The sequence below is a fragment of the Pleurodeles waltl genome, chromosome 4_2 (assembly GCF_031143425.1).
Source record: "Pleurodeles waltl isolate 20211129_DDA chromosome 4_2, aPleWal1.hap1.20221129, whole genome shotgun sequence".
NCBI classification, from domain to species: Eukaryota; Metazoa; Chordata; class Amphibia; order Caudata; family Salamandridae; genus Pleurodeles; species Pleurodeles waltl.
In genome coordinates, this window is record NC_090443.1 from 385,030,664 (window position 1) to 385,051,406 (window position 20,743).

The window sequence follows — 20,743 nt, forward strand, 5'->3', positions numbered from 1 at the left end:
TGCCTTAGGACTGTAAGGCCTGCTAGAGGGGTGTCTTATCTATACTGCATAGGCAGTGAGAGGCTGGCATGGCACCCTGAGGGGAGTGCCATGTCGACTTACTCATTTTGTTCTCACTAGCACACACAGGCTTGTAAGCAGTGTGGATGTGCTGAGTGAGGGGTCTCTAGGGTGGCATAATGCATGCTGCAGCCCTTAGAGACCTTCCCTGGCATCAGGGCCCTTGGTACCAGAGGTACCAGTTACAAGGGACTTATCTGGATGCCAGGGTGTGCCAATTGTGGGATCAATGGTACATTTTAGGTGAAAGAACACTGGTGCTGGGGCCTGGTTAGCAGGGTCCCAGCACACTTCTCAGTCAAGTCAGCATCAGTATCAGGCAAAAAGTGGGGGGTAACTGCAACAGGGAGCCATTTCTTTACATAGTCCCATTAATTAAGAGTTGCTGTCTGTATTTTTGCATGTTAGGCGGCCAGACAGCTAGTGTGGCTAAATCCACCCCACCCTCAGAAACTAGAGTAGCTTCAGTGTGGACCCTGATTTGCTCTGGGCACACTGTTGATCCCACTTGGAGACTAGCCATACCAGTGTTACCTGGATGGGAGTTTGGAGTGGAACCTTTCTTGGGACAGGCCTTGTCTCCAGTTTGGTGTCCATGCTGTTTACAGCTATGACACCAGGCCTTTTTGGGATCAAAGTTTTTACCCTTGTACCCATTGTTTTGTGAAGAGGCTCTGGGCCCACCCTCCTGTGCAGGTTTTTGGGGGCCTGTAGAAGACTCTTTACTATTTTTAGTTTTGGTTGTCTCATCACCCTTCCCCTGGGGAGTCTTTGTGACCCCTTTCTTTTGGTCACCCCCTGTTGAAGTCTTGGACACCCTTGTCTTGACCCAATGGTCCGCCTTCTTTCCCAATTCTTGGGGAGAAATTGGTCCTAGGTCTACCAGATGCTGATGCAGTTTATCATTGAAACAATTACTTAACAGGTGTTCTTTCACAAATAAATTGTACAGCCCATCATAATTACTTACACCACTGCCTTGAATCCAACCATCTAGTGTTTTTACTGAGTAGTCAACAAAGTCAACCCAGGTCTGGCTCGAGGATTTTTGAGCCCCCCTGAACCTAATCCTGTACTCCTCAGTGGAGAATCCAAAGCCCTCAATCAGGGTACCCTTCATGAGGTCATAAGATTCTGCATCTTTTCCAGAGAGTGTGAGGAGTCTATCCCTACACTTTCCAGTGAACATTTCCCAAAGGAGAGCACCCCAGTGAGATCTGTTCACTTTTCTGGTTACACAAGCCCTCTCAAAAGCTGTGAACCACTTGGTGATGTCATCACCATCTTCATATTTTGTCACAATCCCTTTGGGGATTTTTAACATGTCAGGAGAATCTCTGACCCTATTTATATTGCTGCCACCATTGATGGGTCCTAGGCCCATCTCTTGTCTTTCCCTTTCTATGGCTAGGAGCTGTCTCTCTAAAGCCAATCTTTTGGCCATCCTGGCTAACAGGAGGTCATCTTCACTGAGAGCATCCTCAGTGATTTCAGAAATGTGGGACCCTCCTGTGAGGGACTCACTATTTCTGACTAACACAGTTGGAGACAGGACTTGAGGGGTCCTGTTCTCCCTATTTAGGACTGGAGGAGGGACATTGGCCTCCAAGTCACTAATTTCTTCCTCTGTGATGTCATCATCAGAGGGGTTGGCTTTTTCAAACTCTGCCAACAGCTCCTGGAGCTGAATTTTGGTAGGTCTGGAGCCAATGGTTATTTTCTTTATATTACAGAGAGACCTTAGCTCCCTCATCTTAAGATGGAGGTAAGGTGTGGTGTCGAGTTCCACCACCTGCATCTCTGTATCAGACATTATTCTGCTAAGAGTTGGAATACTTTTTAAAGAATCTAAAACTGTTTCTAGAATCTAATTTCAAACTTTTAACAAACTTTTAACTCTAAAAGACAATGCTAAACAGGGACTTAACACACAAGGCCCTAGCAGGACTTTTAAGAATTTAGAACAATTTCAAATTGCAAAAATGAATTTCTAATGACAATTTTGGAATTTGTCGTGTGATCAGGTATTGGCTGAGTAGTCCAGCAAATGCAAAGTCTTGTATCCCACCGCTGCCACCAATGTAGGAAGTTGGCTCTGTATGTGCTATTTCAAAGTAAGGAATAGTATGCACAGAGTCCAAGGGTTCCCGTTAGAGGTAAGATAGTGGCAAAAAGAGATAATACTAATGCTCTATTTTGTGGTAGTGTGGTCGAGCAGTAGGCTTATCCAAGGAGTAGTGTTAAGCATTTGTTGTACATACACATAGACAATAAATGAGGTACACACACTCAGAGACAAATCCAGCCAATAGGTTTTTGTATAGAAAAATATCTTTTCTTAGTTTATTTTAAGAACCACAGGTTCAAATTCTACATGTAATATCTCATTCGAAAGGTATTGCAGGTAAGTACTTTGGGAACTTCAAATCATCAAAATTGCATGTATACTTTTCAAGTTATTCACAAATAGCTGTTTTAAAAGTGGACACTTAGTGCAATTTTCACAGTTCCTAGGGGAGGTAAGTATTTGTTAGGTTAACCAGGTAAGTAAGACACTTACAGGGCTTAGTTCTTGGTCCAAGGTAGCCCACCGTTGGGGGTTCAGAGCAACCCCAAAGTCACCACACCAGCAGCTCAGGGCCGGTCAGGTGCAGAGTTCAAAGTGGTGCCCAAAACGCATAGGCTAGAATGGAGAGAAGGGGGTGCCCCGGTTCCGGTCTGCTTGCAGGTAAGTACCCGCGTCTTCGGAGGGCAGACCAGGGGGGTTTTGTAGGACACCGGGGGGGACACCAGCCCACACAGAAATTTCACCCTCAGCAGCGCGGGGGCAGCCGGGTGCAGTGTAGAAACAAGCGTCGGGTTTGTAATGGAAGTCAATGGGAGATCTAGGGATCTCTTCAGCGCTGCAGGCAGGCAAGGGGGGGGTTCCTCGGGGAAACCTCCACTTGATCAAGGGAGAGGGACTCCTGGGGGTCACTCCTCCAGTGAAAGTCCGGTCCTTCAGGTCCTGGGGGCTGCGGGTGCAGGGTCTCTCCCAGGTGTCGGGACTTTGGATTCAAAGAGTCGCGGTCAGGGGAAGCCTCGGGATTCCCTCTGCAGGCGGCGCTGTGGGGGCTCAGGGGGGGACAGGTTTTTGTACTCACAGTCTTAGAGTAGTCCTGGGGTCCCTCCTGAGGTGTTGGATCGCCACCAGCTGAGTCGGGGTCGCCGGGTGCAGTGTTGCAAGTCTCACGCCTTTTGCGGGGAGCTTGCAGGGTTCTTTAAAGCTGCTGGAAACAAAGTTGCAGCTTTTCTTGGAGCAGGTCCGCTGTCCTCGGGAGTTTCTTGTCTTTTCCAAGCAGGGGCAGTCCTCAGAGGATGTCGAGGTCGCTGGTCCCTTTGGAAGGCGTCGCTGGAGCAGGATCTTTGGAAGGCAGGAGACAGGCCGGTGAGTTTCTGGAGCCAAGGCAGTTGTCGTCTTCTGGTCTTCCGCTGCAGGGGTTTTCAGCTGGGCAGTCCTTCTTCTTGTAGTTGCAGGAATCTAATTTTCTAGGGTTCAGGGTAGCCCTTAAATACTAAATTTAAGGGCGTGTTTAGGTCTGGGGGGTTAGTAGCCAATGGCTACTAGCCCTGAGGGTGGGTACACCCTCTTTGTGCCTCCTCCCAAGGGGAGGGGGTCACAATCCTAACCCTATTGGGGGAATCCTCCATCTGCAAGATGGAGGATTTCTAAAAGTCAGAGTCACCTCAGCTCAGGACACCTTAGGGGCTGTCCTGACTGGCCAGTGACTCCTCCTTGTTGCTTTCTTTGTTCCCTCCAGCCTTGCCGCCAAAAGTGGGGGCCGTGGCCGGAGGGGGCGGGCAACTCCACTAAGCTGGAGTGCCCTGCTGGGCTGTGACAAAGGGGTGAGCCTTTGAGGCTCACCGCCAGGTGTTACAGCTCCTGCCTGGGGGAGGTGTTAGCATCTCCACCCAGTGCAGGCTTTGTTACTGGCCTCAGAGTGACAAAGGCACTCTCCCCATGGGGCCAGCAACATGTCTCTGGTGTGGCAGGCTGCTGGAACTAGTCAGCCTACACAGACAGTCGGTTAAGTTTCAGGGGGCACCTCTAAGGTGCCCTCTGTGGTGTATTTTACAATAAAATGTACACTGGCATCAGTGTGCATTTATTGTGCTGAGAAGTTTGATACCAAACTTCCCAGTTTTCAGTGTAGCCATTATGGTGCTGTGGAGTTCGTGTTTGACAGACTCCCAGACCATATACTCTTATGGCTACCCTGCACTTACAATGTCTAAGGTTTTGTTTAGACACTGTAGGGGTACCATGCTCATGCACTGGTACCCTCACCTATGGTATAGTGCACCCTGCCTTAGGGCTGTAAGGCCTGCTAGAGGGGTGTCTTACCTATACTGCATAGGCAGTGAGAGGCTGGCATGGCACCCTGAGGGGAGTGCCATGTCGACTTACTCGTTTTGTCCTCACTAGCACACACAAGCTGGCAAGCGGTGTGTCTGTGCTGAGTGAGAGGTCTCCAGGGTGGCATAAGACATGCTGCAGCCCTTAGAGACCTTCCTTGGCATCAGGGCCCTTGGTACTAGAAGTACCAGTTACAAGGGACTTATCTGGATGCCAGGGTCTGCCAATTGTGGATACAAAAGTACAGGTTAGGGAAAGAACACTGGTGCTGGGGCCTGGTTAGCAGGCCTCAGCACACTTTCAATTGTAAACATAGCATCAGCAAAGGCAAAAAGTCAGGGGGCAACCATGCCAAGGAGGCATTTCCTTACAAGGGGGGTTTTGTAGGGCACCGGGGGGGACACGAAGTAGCACAGAAAGTACACCCTCAGCAGCGCGGGGGCGGCCGGGTGCAGTGTGCAAACACGCGTCGGGTTTCCTTCAGGTTTCAATGGGAGACCAAGGGGTCTCTTCAGCGATGCAGGCAGGCAAGGGGGGGGGCTCCTCGGGGTAGCCACCACCTGGGCAAGGGAGAGGGCCTCCTGGGGGTCACTCCTGCACAGAAGTTCTGTTTCTTTAGGGGCTGGGGGCTGCGGGTGCAGGGTCTTTTCCAGCCGTCGGGAAATGGAGTTCAGACAGTCGCGGTCAGGGGGAGCCTGGGGATTCCCTCTGCAGGCGTCGCTGTGGGGGCTCAGGGGGGACAACTTTGGTTACTCACAGTCGTAGAGTCGCCGGAGGGTCCTCCCTGAGTTGGTTGTTCTCCACCAGTTGAGTCGGGGTCGGCGGGTGCAGTGTTGCAAGTCTCACGCTTCTTGCGGGGAGTTGCAGGGGTCTTTAAATCTGCTCCTTGTAACAAAGTTGCAGTTCTTTTGGAGCAGTGCCGCTGTCCTCTGGAGTTTCTTGTCTTTTTCGAAGCAGGGCAGTCCTCAGAGGATTCAGAGGTCGCTGGTCCCTTGGAAAGCGTCGCTGGAGCAGGTTTCTTTGGAAGGCAGGAGACAGGCCGGTAAGTCTGGGGCCAAGGCAGTTGGTGTCTTCTGTTCTTCCTCTGCAGGGGTTGTCAGCTCGGCAGTCCTTCTTCTTGTAGTTGTAGGAATCTAATTCCTAGGTTCAGGGAGAGCCCTTAAATACTAAATTTAAGGGCGTGTTTAGGTCTGGGGGGTTAGTAGCCAATGGCTACTAGCCCTGAGGGTGGGTACACCCTCTTTGTGCCTCCTCGCAAGGGGAGGGGGTCACATCCCTAATCCTATTGGGGGAATCCTCCATCTGCAAGATGGAGGATTTCTAAAAGTTAGAGTCACCTCAGCTCAGTACACCTTAGGGGCTGTCCTGACTGGCCAGTGACTCCTCCTTGTTATTCTCATTATTTTCTCCGGCCTTGCCGCCAAAAGTGGGGGCCGGGGCCGGAGGGGGCGGGCAACTCCACTAGCTGGAGTGTCCTGCGGTGCTGTGACAAAGGGGTGAGCCTTTGAGGCTCACCGCCAGGTGTTACAGCTCCTGCCTGGGGGAGGTGTTAGCATCTCCACCCAGTGCAGGCTTTGTTACTGGCCTCAGAGTGACAAAGGCACTCTCCCCATGGGGCCAGCAACATGTCTCTAGTGTGGCAGGCTGCTGGAACCAGTCAGCCTACACAGATAGTTGGTTAAGTTTCAGGGGGCACCTCTAAGGTGCCCTCTGTGGTGTATTTTACAATAAAATGTACACTGGCATCAGTGTGCATTTATTGTGCTGAGAAGTTTGATACCAAACTTCCCAGTTTTCAGTGTAGCCATTATGGTGCTGTGGAGTTCGTGTTTGACAGACTCCCAGACCATATACTCTTATGGCTACCCTGCACTTACAATGTCTAAGGTTTGGCTTAGACACTGTAGGGGCACAGTGCTCATGCACTGGTGCCCTCACCTATGGTATAGTGCACCCTGCCTTAGGGCTGTAAGGCCTGCTAGAGGGGTGTCTTACCTATACTGCATAGGCAGTGAGAGGCTGGCATGGCACCCTGAGGGGAGTGCCATGTTGACTTACTCATTTTGTTCTCACTAGCACACACAAGCTGGTAAGCAGTGTGTCTGTGCTGAGTGAGGGGTCTCCAGGGTGGCATAAGACATGCTGCAGCCCTTAGAGACCTTCCCTGGCATCAGGGCCCTTGGTACCAGAGGTACCAGTTACAAGGGACTTATCTGGATGCCAGGGTGTACCAATTGTGGAATCAAAAGTACAGGTTAGGGAAAGAACACTGGTGCTGGGGCCTGGTTAGCAGGCCTCAGCACACTTTCAATTCAAAACATAGCATCAGCAAAGGCAAAAAGTCAGGGGGTAACCATGCCAAGGAGGCATTTCCTTACAATTGGTATATGGAAATATGCATCCTTTAGATCCAGTGTTGTCATGTAGTCTTGTTGTTTGAGCAGTGGGATTACTTCTTGTAATGTAACCATGTTAAAGTGGTCTGAATTGATGTATGTATTTAATATTCTGAGATCTAGTTTAGGTCTTAGACTTTTGTCTTTTTTGGGTATCAGAAAGTACAGTGAGTAAACTCCTGTGTTTAGTTCTTGTTTTGGTACTAATTCTATTGCCTCTTTTTGGAGCAATGCTTGAACTTCTAATCCTAGAAGATTTATATGTTGTTTTGACATAATGTGTGTTTTCGGTGGGAATGTTGGAGGGAATTAGAGAAATTCTATGCAATAACCATGCTGGATAATTGCTAGTAACCAAGTATCTATTGTTATCTCCTCCCAATGTTTGTAAAATTGGCTTAGTCTTCCCCCCACAGGTGTTATGTGATGGGGATGTGTGACTTGGAAGTCACTGCTTATTTTGAGGAGTTTTGGGGCTTTGGAATTTTCCTCTATTTTTTGGGAATTGTCCCCCTCTATATTGCCCCTGAAAACTTCCCCGCTGATATTGGCTTTGGTAAGTGGGCCTTGTTTGTGATGTTGTGGTTTCTGTAGGTTGTCCTCGAAACCCTCCCCTAAAAGGTGTTTTGCGAAATGTGCCTCTGCTCTGCAGGGAGTAGAGTGCTCCCATGGCTTTTGCTGTATCAGTGTCTTTCTTGAGTTTATCAATAGCAGTGTCGACTTCCGGCCCAAACAACTGCTGTTCATTAAATGGCATATTTAGCACGGCTTGTTGAATTTCCGGCTTAAACCCTGACGTGCGCAGCCATGCATGCCTTCTTATTGTTATTGCAGTATTTACTGTCCTTGCAGCCGTATCTGCTGCATCCATTGAAGACCGTATCTGATTATTAGAGATACTTTGTCCTTCTTCCACCACTTGTTGTGCTCTTTTTTGGAACTCCTTGGGTAAGTGTTCTATCAAATGTTGCATCTCATCCCAGTGAGCTTTATCGTATCTTGCGAAAAGTGCATGTGAATTGGTAATGCGCCATTGGTTTGCTGCTTGTGCTGCAACCCTTTTGCCCGCAGCATCAAATTTGCGACTCTCTTTGTCTGGAGGTGGTGCGTCCCCCGAGCTATGAGAGTTCGCTCTCTTACGAGCTGCCCCGACAACTACTGAGTCTGGTGTTAACTGCGTTGTAATATAAACTGGATCTGTTGGCGGTGGCTTGTACTTTTTCTCCACCCTTGGAGTTATGGCTCGGCCTTTAACAGGATCCTGAAAGATTTGTTTTGAATGTTTTAGCATTCCTGGGAGCATAGGTAGGCTTTGGTATTGGCTATGAGTGGAGGATAGCGTGTTAAACAAAAAGTCATCCTCAATTGGTTCGGAATGCAAGGTGACGTTATGGAAAGCAGCTGCCCTTGCTATCACCTGTGTGTAAGATGTACTGTCCTCAGGTGGGGATGGCCTGGCAGGGTACGAGTCTGGGCTGTTGTCCGATATTGGAGCATCGTAAAGGTCCCATGCATCAGGATCATCTTGACTCATGGTAGTATGAGTCGGGGAGTGCATCAGTGGAGGAGTTGCTACCGGTGATGTGTGCACTGATGGTGGTGGAGACGGTGGTGGAGGTGTTTTCCTTGCCACCTTTGCCTGTGGCTCCTTGTCCTTTTCTTGAAAGGCAAGTTTTCTTTTTATTTTAATTGGGGGAAGAGTGGTTATCTTCCCTGTGTCTTGTTGAATGTGGAGCCTCCTTTGAGTATAGTCTGGCTCTACTGCTTGAAGTTCCTCTCCGAATCTATGTTTTTGCATTTGGGAGGACAATCCTTGTTCCTCTGTATAGGAACCTGTTTTCGGCTCCGAGGCTGGATGTTTCGGAACCGAAACGTTTTCGGACGTCTTTTTAGGCTCCGAAGAAACCTTTGTAATTTTCGGCGTGGTGGTGTCTCGGTGCCGAATTTGTTCGGTGCCGCTGTCACGGTGCCGAAATTTCTCTGAGCCGATGTCTCGGGTCCGAGATTGCTGTGTGGTGGTATCTCGACCGGAGTCGGATGACTTCGACACAAGCGTGCCCTTTTTCGGTGCCTTGGATCGGTCACCTATTTTTTGGGTTAAGCCATGGTATGTTGGCGGTGGCGTCGCCTGGGCTTTTGTTGACTTCTCGTGAGTCTTATGTTTCAACGTCTTACTCGCGGTTTTCGGCATTTCTTCGGCCTCGAGCTCTTCCGAGTCTGACTCGTGGATAGAGAAAGCTTCCTCTTCCTCCTCGAAACGCTCTTGTCCTGTCGGCGTCGACGCCATCTTCGCTCTCTTAACGTCTTTCTCGACCGAAACGCTCGACAGGCTTCACAAGTATCTTCCTTGTGCTCTGGGGACAAGCACAAGTTACAGACCAGATGCTGATCCGTATACGGATACTTGTTATGGCATTTTGGACAGAAGCGGAATGGGGTCCGTTCCATCAGCCTTGAAGTCACACGTGGCCGGGCCGACCAGGCCCCGATGGGGGATCGAAAAAAAAACCCGAAGGGCCACCGGAGCTCTTCAAAATTCGGTGTCGATCTGTTGTAACTAACCCGATACCGAACGCCCATGCGCAATGGAGTCGAAATGGGAGGAGTCCCTCGGTTTTGTGACTCGAAAAGACTTCTTCAAAGAAAAACAACTTGTAATACTCCGAGCCCAACACCAGATGGCGGGATGTGCACAGCATGTGTATCTGCAGCTACACATGCCATCGAACAGATATATACACATACATACACACACACACTTTGCAAAAAGAGGATTCTGCACAAGGGTGGGACAATTCAGTTCTTATTACTAATAATGAAGATCCCCTGAAGAATAACTTAATGTGCCTTCTGTTGAGCTGCTTGCACCAGCAACAGGTGCAATGCAAGCAAAAGACACTGACATAACATAGGTCTCTTTTACCTTGATCTTCTTGAAGTCTACAGGTTTCCGAATCAACTCATAGTATTCTGGCAATTCCTTTCGGGATGGTAGCTGGATGAAAACTTCACTGAGCTGCCGTCCACTGTTGCTGTGAATATAAGAGAAAATAAAGATTATATAAATTCCAAAAAGCTACGCACATGAGAAAACATTTACTTTATGGTTCGCGTGAATTAGCGGACTGGTGGTCACATTATAAGTAGAGCTCTGGTGTTGGAGCTGCTGTCTGTCCTTTCTCAAAACTGTTAGTCTCGTGTGTTTCTCAAACTTTACCTTTTGCGTATTGGTTGCCTGTCGACACTTATGATCAAAAAGAATTGCCAGAATGTGAGGAGATATTAAGTATCATGTGTGTAATAAGCCCTGAAGAAGTCCTGTGGTAAGGACGAAACGCGTTGGCTGTTTTGTTTTTACCTTCAGGGAAAACCTAATAAAGAGAAGATATTCTTGTGATGATATGGACTAAGTGGACTTAATTGCTCTGCTCTTAGTGGTGCACGTTCAAAATGTCTAATATCCGAATAAGTTAACCTGCAAACATTCTTCTTAATCTGTGCTCAGGAACTTACATGATAATCACATGTTTAGGCAACAGCAACTGCACTGAAATCCATAACATGTATGAAATGCCACTGTTGGCATGGTTACCCCGTAACTTTTTTCCTTTTGTTGATGCTACTTATGATTGAAAGTGTGCTGGACCCTGCTATCCACGCCCCAGCACAGCACCAGTATTCTTTCCCTGAACTGTACCATTGTCTCCACAAATGGCACAGCCCTGGCACACAGATAAGTCCCTTGTAAGTGGTACCCCTGGTACCAAGGGCCCTGTGGCCAGGGAAGGTCCCTAAGGGCTGCAGCATGTATTATGCCACCCTGGGGATCCCTCACTCAGCACATGCACACTGCCTCGCAGCTTGTGTGTGCTGGTGGGGAGAAAATGACCAAGTCGACACAGCACTCCCATCAGAGTGCCAGGCCCTCAACCCACTGCCTGTGGCATAGGTAAGTCACCCCTCTAGCAGGTCTTACAGCCCTAAGGCAGGGTGCACTATACCACAAGTGAGGGCTTGAGCACTATGCTCCTCCAGTGTCTAAGCCAAACCTTAGACATTTTAAGTGCAGGATAGCCATAAAGAGTAAATGGCCTGGGAGTCTGTCAAACACGAACTCCACAGTTATAATGGCTACATTGAATACTGGGAAGTTTGGTATCAAACTTCTCAGCACAATAAATCCACACTGATGCCAGTGTGGGATTTATTGAAAAATGCACATAGACGGCATCTTAGAGATGACCCCCTGTATACCAGTCCAAATGCTAGTGTTTTTGCCAGCCTGCCACATCCAGACGGGTTTCTGGCTACATGGGGTGAGTGCCTTTGTCACTCTGTGGCCAAGAACAAAACCTGTACTGGGTGGAGGTGCTTCTCACCTCTCCCTGCAGGAACTATTACACCTGGTGGTGAGCCTCAAAGGCTCTAGCCTAGTGTTACAGCACACCCCAGGGCACTCCAGCTGGTGGAGATAATGAGAAAAACAAGGAGGAGTCACCCACCAATCAGGACAGCCCCTAAGGTGTCCTGAGCTGAGGTGACCCCTGCCTTAAGAGATCCTCCATCTTGTTTTAGAGGCCTCCCCCAATAGGATTAGGGATGTGCCCCCCTCCCCTCAGGGAGGATGCACAAAGAGGGTATAGCCACCCTCCAGGACAGTAGCCATTTGCTACTTCCCCCCCAGACCTAAACACACCCCTAAAATTGAGTAATTAGGGTCGACCCTGAACCCAGGAAACCAGATTCCTGCAACCTGATGAAAGAAGGACTGCTGACTGAAAGCCCCACAACGACGACGGAGACAACAACTGACTTGGCCCCAGTCCTACCAGCCTGTCTCCAGACTCAAAGAACCTGCACAGCGACACATTCAGCAGGACCAGCGTCCTCTGAAGACTGACCTGCACCTAAAGGACCAAGAACATCCAGAGGACAGCAGCTCTGATAAAAACAGCAACAAGAAACTAACTTTAAAGAGACTCTTGCCTCACTCCGGAAGCGTGAGTCTTCACATTTTGCACCCAACGTCCCCGGCTTGACTTCAGGAGAACCAACACTGCATAGAGGACCCCCAGGCAACTCCAACAACGTGGACACCTTGTGTCGACCTCCCTGCACCCATACAGCGACGCCTGGAGAGAGGATCCAGAGGCTCCCGCTGATCGCGACTACCTGGTAACAAAGGAACCCGACGCCTGGACCAAGCACTGCACCCGCAGCCCCCAAGACCGTGAAGAACCAACTACCGGTGCAGCAAAGGGAGAGTGCCTTTGTCACTCTGTGGCTAGTAACAAAGCCTGCACTGGGTGGAGATGCTTATCACCTCCCCCTTGCAGGGGCTGTAACACCTGGCGGTGAGCCTCAAAGGCTCACCCCCTTCTTTACAGCACCACAGGGCATTCCAGCTAGTGGAGTTGCCCGCCACCTCCGGCCACGGCCCCACTTTTGGCGGCAAGGCCGGAGGAGATAATGAGAAAAACAAGGAGGAGTCACTGACCAGTAAGGACAGCCCCTAAGGCAACCTGAGCTGAAGTGACTCTGACTTTTACGAATCCTCCATCTTGCAGATGGAGGATCCCCCTTAATAGGGATAGGAATGTGACCCCCTCCCCTTGGGAGGAGGCACAAAGAGGGTGTAGCCACCCTCAGGGCTAGTAGCCATTGGCTACTGCCCTCCCTGACCTAAACACACCCCTAATCCTGTATTTAGGGGCTCCCCTGAACCTAGGAAATCAGATTCCTGCAACCTAAAGAAGAAGAGGACTGCTGAGCTGAAAACCCTGCAGAGAAGACGGAGACACCAACTGCTTTGGCCCCAGCCCTACCGGCCTGTCTCCCCCCTTCGGAAGAAAACTGCTCCAGCGACGCTTTCCCCAGGACCAGCGACCTCTGAATCCTCAGAGGACTGCCGTGCTCTAAAAGGACCAAGAAACTCACGAGAACAGCGGCCCTGTTCACCCAAGACTGCAACTTTGTTTCCAAAGAAGCAACTTAAAGACAACTGCGTTTCCCGCCAGAAGCGTGAGACTTGCAACTCTGCACCCGACGCCCCCGGCTCGACTTGTGGAGAACAAACACTCCAGGGAGGACTTACCGGCGACTACGAGACCGTGAGTAGACAGAGTTGCCCCCCCTGAGCCCCCACAGCGACGCCTGCAGAGGGAATCCCGAGGCTCCCCCTGACCGCGACTGCCTGCTTCCAAGAACCCGACGCCTGGTAGGGACACTGCACCCGCAGCCCCCAGGACCTGAAGGATCCGGACTCCAGTGCAGGAGTGACCCCCAGGAGGCCCTCTCCCTTGCCCAGGTGGTGGCTACCCCGAGGAACCCCCCCCCCCTTGCCTGCATCGCTGAAGCGAGCCCTTGGTCTCCCATTGAAACCTATTGATAACCCGACGTGTGTTTGCACACTGCACCCGGTCGCCCCCGTGCTACTGAGGGTGTACTTTCTGTGCTAACTTGTGTCCACCCCGGTGCCCTACAAAACCCCCCTGGTCTGCCCTCCGAAGACGCAGGTACTTACCTGCTGGCAGACTGGAACCGGGGCACCACCTCCTCCATTGAAGCCTATGTGTTTTGGGCACCACTTTGAACTCTGCACCTGACCGGCCCTGAGCTGCTGGTGTGGTAACTTTGGGGTTGCTCTGAACCCCCAACAGTGGGCTACCTTGGACCCAAACTTGAACCCCGTAGGTGGTTTACTTACCTGCAAGAACTAACAATTACTTACCTCCCCTAGGAACTGTGAAAATTGCACTGTCTAGTTTTAAAATAGCTATATGTGTTTTATTTGAAAAGTATATATGCTATTGTGATTATTCAAAGTTCCTAAAGTACTTACCTGCAATACCTTTCATGCAAAGTATTACATGTAGAATTTGAACCTGTGGTTCTTAAAATAAACTAAGAAAGGAAAATGTCACTTACCCAGTGTACATCTGTTCGTGGCATTAGTCGCTGCAGATTCACATGCTGTGCATAGTCCGCCGTCTGGTGTTGGGCTCGGAGTGTTACAAGTTGTTTTTCTTCTAAGAAGTCTTTTCGAGTCACGTGACCGAGGGACTCCTCCCACTTCGGTTACATTGCGCATGGGCGTCGACTCCATCTTAGATTGTTTTCCCCGCAGAGGGTGAGGTAGGAGTTGCGTATGCTAATAATAGTGCCCATGCAATGGAATAAATACGTATGTACAAAATGAAGGTTTAATGTAATATATTTACAAATGTACAAATGTTCAAGATCTACTTCCAAACGGCTACAGGCTCCCGGGGAGGAGGGTGGGCGCATGTGAATCTGCAGCGACTAATGCCACGAACAGATGTACACTGGGTAAGTGACATTTTCCATTCGGTGGCATGTGTAGCTGCAGATACACATGCTGTGCATAGACTAGTAAGCAGTTATCTCCCCAAAAGCGGTGGTTCAGCCTGTAGGAGTGGAAGTAGTTTGAAATAAAGTTCTTAGTACGGTTTGACCTACTGTGGCCTGTTGTGCAGATAACACATCTACACAGTAGTGTTTAGTAAATGTATGAGGCGTAGACCATGTTGCTGCCTTACATATTTCGTTCATTGGAATATTTCCTAGAAAGGCCATAGTAGCACCTTTCTTTCTGGTTGAGTGTGCCTTTGGTGTAATAGGCAGTTCTCTCTTTGCTTTAAGATAGCAGGTTTGGATGCATCTTACTATCCATCTGGCAATACCTTGTTTTGAAATTGGATTTCCTGTATGAGGTTTTTGGAAGGCAATAAATAGTTGTTTTGTCTTCCTAACTTCTTTTGTCCTGTCAATGTAGTACATTAGCGCTCTCTTGATGTCTAATGTATGTAGTGCTCTTTCAGCTATTGAATCTGGCTGTGGGAAGAACACTGGTAATTCCACTGTTTGGTTTAAGTGGAACGGTGAGATAACCTTTGGTAAGAATTTTGGATTTGTTCTTAGAACGACCTTATTTTTGTGTATTTGAATAAATGGTTCTTGTATGGTAAACGCCTGTATTTCACTTACTCTTCTTAGAGATGTAATGTGTAAGGAAATGCCTCCTTGGCATGGTTGCCCCCTGACTTTTTGCCTTTGCTGATGCTATGTTTACAATTGAAAGTGTGCTGAGGCCTGCTAACCAGGCCCCAGCACCAGTGTTCTTTCCCTAACCTGTACTTTTGTGTCCACAATTGGCAGACCCTGGCATCCAGATAAATCCCTTGTAACTGGTACTTCTAGTACCAAGGGCCCTGATGCCAAGGAAGGTCTCTAAGGGATGCAGCATGTCTTATGCCACCCTGGAGACCTCTCACTCAGCACAGACACACCGCTTGCCAGCTTGTGTGTGCTAGTGAGGACAAAACGAGTAAGTCGACATGGCACTCCCCTCAGGGTGCCATGCCAGCCTCTCACTGCCTATGCAGTATAGGTAAGACACCCCTCTAGCAGGCCTTACAGCCCTAAGGCAGGGTGCACTATACCATAGGTGAGGGTACCAGTGCATGAGCATGGTACCCCTACAGTGTCTAAACAAAACCTTAGATATTGTAAGTGCAGGGTAGCCATAAGAGTATATGGTCTGGGAGTCTGTCAAACACGAACTCCACAGCACCATAATGGCTACACTGAAAACTGGGAAGTTTGGTATCAAACTTCTCAGCACAATAAATGCACACTGATGCCAGTGTACATTTTATTGTAAAATACACCACAGAGGGCACCTTAGAGGTGCCCCCTGAAACTTAACCGACTATCTGTGTAGGCTGACTAGTTCTAGCAGCCTGCCACAAACCGAGACATGTTGCTGGCCCCATGGGGAGAGTGCCTTTGTCACTCTGAGGCCAGTAACAAAGCCTGCACTGGGTGGAGATGCTAACACCTCTCCCAGGCAGGAATTGTCACACCTGGCGGTGAGCCTCAAAGGCTCACCTCCTTTGTGCCAACCCAGCAGGACACTCCAGCTAGTGGAGTTGCCCGCCCCCTCCGGCCAGGCCCCACTTTTTGGCGGCAAGGCCGGAGAAAATAATGAGAATAACAAGGAGGAGTCACTGGCCAGTCAGGACAGCCCCTAAGGTGTCCTGAGCTGAGGTGACTCTAACTTTTAGAAATCCTCCATCTTGCAGATGGAGGATTCCCCCAATAGGGTTAGGATTGTGACCCCCTCCCCTTGGGAGGAGGCACAAGGAGGGTGTACCCACCCTCAGGGCTAGTAGCCATTGGCTACTAACCCCCCAGACCTAAACACGCCCTTAAATTTAGTATTTAAGGGCTACCCTGAACCCTAGAAAATTAGATTCCTGCAACTACAAGAAGAAGGACTGCCTAGCTGAAAACCCCTGCAGAGGAAGACCAGAAGACGACTACTGCCTTGGCTCCAGAAACTCACCGGCCTGTCTCCTGCCTTCCAAAGATCCTGCTCCAGCGACGCCTTCCAAAGGGACCAGCGACCTCGACATCCTCTGAGGACTGCCCCTGCTTCGAAAAGACAAGAAACTCCCGAGGACAGCGGACCTGCTCCAAGAAAGGCTGCAACTTTGTTTCCAGCAGCTTTAAAGAACCCTGCAAGCTCCCCGCAAAAGGCGTGAGACTCGCAACACTGCACCCGGCGACCCCGACTCGGCTGGTGGCGATCCAACACCTCAGGAGGGACCCCAGGACTACTCTAAGACTGTGAGTACAAAAACCTGTCCCCCCTGAGCCCCCACAGCGCCGCCTGCAGAGGGAATCCCGAGGCTTCCCCTGACCGCGACTCTTTTGAATCCAAAGTCCCGACACCTGGGAGAGACCCTGCACCCGCAGCCCCCAGGACCTGAAGGACCGGACTTTCACTGGAGGAGTGAACCCCCAGGAGTCCCTCTCCCTTGCCCAAGTGGAGGTTTCCCCGAGGAACCCCCCCCTTGCCTGCCTGCAGCGCTGAAGAGATCCCTAGATCTCCCATTGACTTCCATTACAAACCCGACGCTTGTTTCTACACTGCACCCGGCCGCCCCCGCGCTGCTGAGGGTGAAATTTCTGTGTGGGCTTGTGTCCCCCCCGGTGCCCTACAAAACCCCCCTGGTCTGCCCTCCGAAGACGCGGGTACTTACCTGCAAGCAGACCGGAACCGGGGCACCCCCTTCTCTCCATTCTAGCCTATGTGTTTTGGGCACCACTTTGAACTCTGCACCTGACCGGCCCTGAGCTGCTGGTGTGGTGACTTTGGGGTTGCTCTGAACCCCCAACGGTGGGCTACCTTGGACCAAGAACTGAACCCTGTAAGTGTCTTACTTACCTGGTAAAACTAACAAATACTTACCTCCCCTAGGAACTGTGAAAATTGCACTAAGTGTCCACTTTTAAAACAGCTATTTGTGAATAACTTGAAAAGTATACATGCAATTTTGATGATTTGAAGTTCCTAAAGTACTTACCTGCAATACCTTTCGAAGGAGATATTACATGTAGAATTTGAACCTGTGGTTCTTAAAATAAACTAAGAAAAGATATTTTTCTATATAAAAACCTATTGGCTGGATTTGTCTCTGAGTGTGTGTACCTCATTTATTGTCTATGTGTATGTACAACAAATGCTTAACACTACTCCTTGGATAAGCCTACTGCTCGACCACACTACCACAAAATAGAGCATTAGTATTATCTATTTTTACCACTATTTTACCTCTAAGGGGAACCCTTGGACTCTGTGCATGCTATTCCTTACTTTGAAATAGCACATACAGAGCCAACTTCCTACATTGGTGGATCAGCGGTGGGGTACAAGACTTTGCATTTGCTGGACTACTCAGCCAATACCTGATCACACGACAAATTCCAAAATTGTCATTAGAAATTGATTTTTGCAATTTGAAAAGTTTTCTAAATTCTTAAAAGACCTGCTAGGGCCTTGTGTTAGATCCTGTTTAGCATTTCTTTTAGAGTTTAAAAGTTTGTTAAAAGTTTGAATTAGATTCTAGAATCAGTTTTAGTCTCTTAAAAAGTATTCCAACTTTTAGAAGCATAATGTCTAGCACAGATGTGAATGTGGTGGAACTCGACACCACACCTCCATCTACAGATGAGAGAGCTAAGGTCACTCTGTAAACTAAAGAAAATAACAATGGGCCCCAAACCTACCAAAATACAGCTCCAGGAGCTTTTGGCAGAGTTTGAAAAGGCCAACCCCTCTGAGGGTGGCAACTCAGAGGAAGAGGATAGTGACTTGGAGGACAATTCCCCCCTACCAGTCCTATCTAGGGAGAACAGGGTCCCTCAAACCCTGACTCCTAAAATAATAGTCAGAGATGCTGGTTCCCTCACAGGAGAGACCAACACCTCTGAAATCACTGAGGATAGCCCCAGTGAAGAGGACATCCAGTTAGCCAGGATGGCCAAAAGATTGGCTTTGGAAAGACAGATCCTAGCCATAGAGAGGGAAAGACAAGAGATGGGCCTAGGACCCATCAATGGTGGCAGCAACATAAATAGGGTCAGAGATTCTCCTGACATGTTGAAAATCCCTAAAGGGATTGTAACTAAATATGAAGATGGTGATGACATCACCAAATGGTTCACAGCTTTTGAGAGGGCTTGTGTAACCAGAAAAGTGAACAGATCTCACTGGGGTGCTCTCCTTTGGGAAATGTTCACAGGAAAGTGTAGGGATAGACTCCTCACACTCTCTGGACAAGATGCAGAATCTTATGACCTCATGAAGGGTACCCTGATTGAGGGCTTTGGATTCTCCACTGAGGAGTACAGGATTAGGTTCAGGGGGGCTCAAAAATCCTCGAGCCAGACCTGGGTTGACTTTGTTGACTACTCAGTGAAAACACTAGATGGTTGGATTCAAGGCAGTGGTGTAAGTAATTATGATGGGCTGTACAATTTATTTGTGAAAGAACACCTGTTAAGTAATTGTTTCAATGATAAACTGCATCAGCATCTGGTAGACCTAGGACCAATTTCTCCCCAAGAATTGGGAAAGAAGGCGGACCATTGGGTCAAGACAAGGGTGTCCAAGACTTCAACAGGGGGTGACCAAAAGAAAGGGGTCACAAAGACTCCCCAGGGGAAGGGTGATGAGACAACCAAAACTAAAAATAGTAAAGAGTCTTCTACAGGCCCCCAAAGACCTGCACAGGAGGGTGGGCCCAGAGCCTCTTCACAAAACAATGGGTACAAGGGTAAAAACTTTGATCCCAAAAAGGCCTGGTGTCATAGCTGTAAACAGCATGGACACCAAACTGGAGACAAGGCCTGTCCCAAGAAAGGTTCCACTCCAAACTCCCATCCAGGTAACACTGGTATGGCTAGTCTCCAAGTGGGATCAACAGTGTGCCCAGAGCAAATCAGGGTCCACACTGAAGCTACTCTAGTTTCTGAGGGTGGGGTGGATTTAGCCACACTAGCTGTCTGGCCGCCTAACATGCAAAAATACAGACAGCAACTCTTAATTAATGGGACTAGAATAGAGGGCCTGAGGGATACAGGTGCCAGTGTCACCATGGTGACAGAGAAACTGGTTTCCCCTGGCCAATACCTGACTGGAAAAACTTACACAGTCACCAACGCTGACAATCAGAGAAAAGTACATCCCATGGCAATGGTTACTTTAGAATGGGGAGGGGTCAATGGCCTGAAACAGGTGGTGGTCTCCTCAAATATCCCAGTGGACTGTCTGCTTGGAAATGACCTGGAGTCCTCAGCATGGGCTGAGGTAGAACTAAAAACCCATGCAGCAATGCTGGGTATCCCTGAACTGGTGTGTGTGAAAACAAGAGCACAATGCAAGGCACAGGGTGAAAAAGTAGAGCTGGAGTCTGGAAAAATGGCCCAGCCTACCAAGAGAACCGGAAAGTCAGTTGGGAAACCAACTGCAACACAGCAAAAGAAAGGGAACCTCTCTTCTCAGGAAGAAGTTCTGCCCTCTGAGGGAACTGAGCCTTTGGAGCTTGAACCTTACCAGGTTGAGCTCTTAGGCCCAGGGGGACCCTCCAGGGAGGAGCTGTGTAAGGGACAAGAAACCTGTCCCTCTCTTGAAGGCCTTAGGCAGCAAGCTGCTGAAGAGTCCAAAGGCAAGAAAAATGGAACGCATAGGGTCTATTGGGAGGATGGACTCCTGTACACTGAGGCCAGAGACCCCAAACCTGGTGCCACTAGGAGAGTGGTAGTGCCTCAGCTGTTCAGAGAGTTCATCCTAACATTGGCCCATGACATTCCCCTTGCTGGACATTTGGGACAAACCAAGACGTGGGAGAGGTTAGTCAACCACTTCTACTGGCCCAATATGTCCAACATGGTTAAGGAGTTTTGCCTCTCCTGCCCCACCTGTCAAGCCAGTGGTAAGACAGGTGGGCATCCAAAGGCCCCCCTCATTCCACTTCCAGTGGTGGGGGTGCCCTTTGAAAGAGTGGGTGTGGACATAGTTGGTCCACTGGAACCTCCCACAGCCTCAGGAAATATGTATATCCTGGTAGTAGTGGATCATGCTACCAGGTATCCTGAAGCTATTCCCCTTAGGTCGACTACTGCCCCGGCAGTAGCCAAGGCCCTCATTGGTATCTTTACCAGAGTGGGTTTCCCTAAGGAGGTGGTATCTGACAGAGGTACCAACTTCATGTCAGCATACCTAAAGCACATGTGGAATGAGTGTGGAGTGACTTATAAATTCACTACACCTTACCATCCACAAACTAATGGCTTAGTTGAGAGATTCAACAAGACATTAAAGGGCATGATCATGGGGCTCCCAGAAAAACTCAAAAGGAGATGGGATGTCCTCCTGCCATGTCTGCTTTTCGCTTACAGGGAGGTACCACAGAAGGGAGTAGGGTTCTCACCCTTTGAACTTCTGTTTGGTCATCCTGTAAGGGGACCACTTGCCCTTGTTAAAGAAGGCTGGGAGAGACCTCTCCATGAGCCTAAACAGGAC

General features: G+C 49.3%; 1 protein-coding gene across 6 annotated transcripts in view; it reads right to left on the reverse strand.

The window, feature by feature from the left end:
- The window catches only part of SMARCA4 (SWI/SNF related BAF chromatin remodeling complex subunit ATPase 4), an 813,549-nt gene that overhangs the window by 180,505 nt on the left and 612,301 nt on the right, over window positions 1-20,743 (reverse strand). For all 6 annotated transcript variants that reach the window (XM_069231516.1, XM_069231512.1, XM_069231517.1 and 3 more), the window contains exon 30: window positions 9,776-9,884. In XM_069231516.1, coding sequence (XP_069087617.1) covers window positions 9,776-9,884 — 109 coding nt within the window. The remainder of the gene's footprint in view (window positions 1-9,775; window positions 9,885-20,743) is intronic.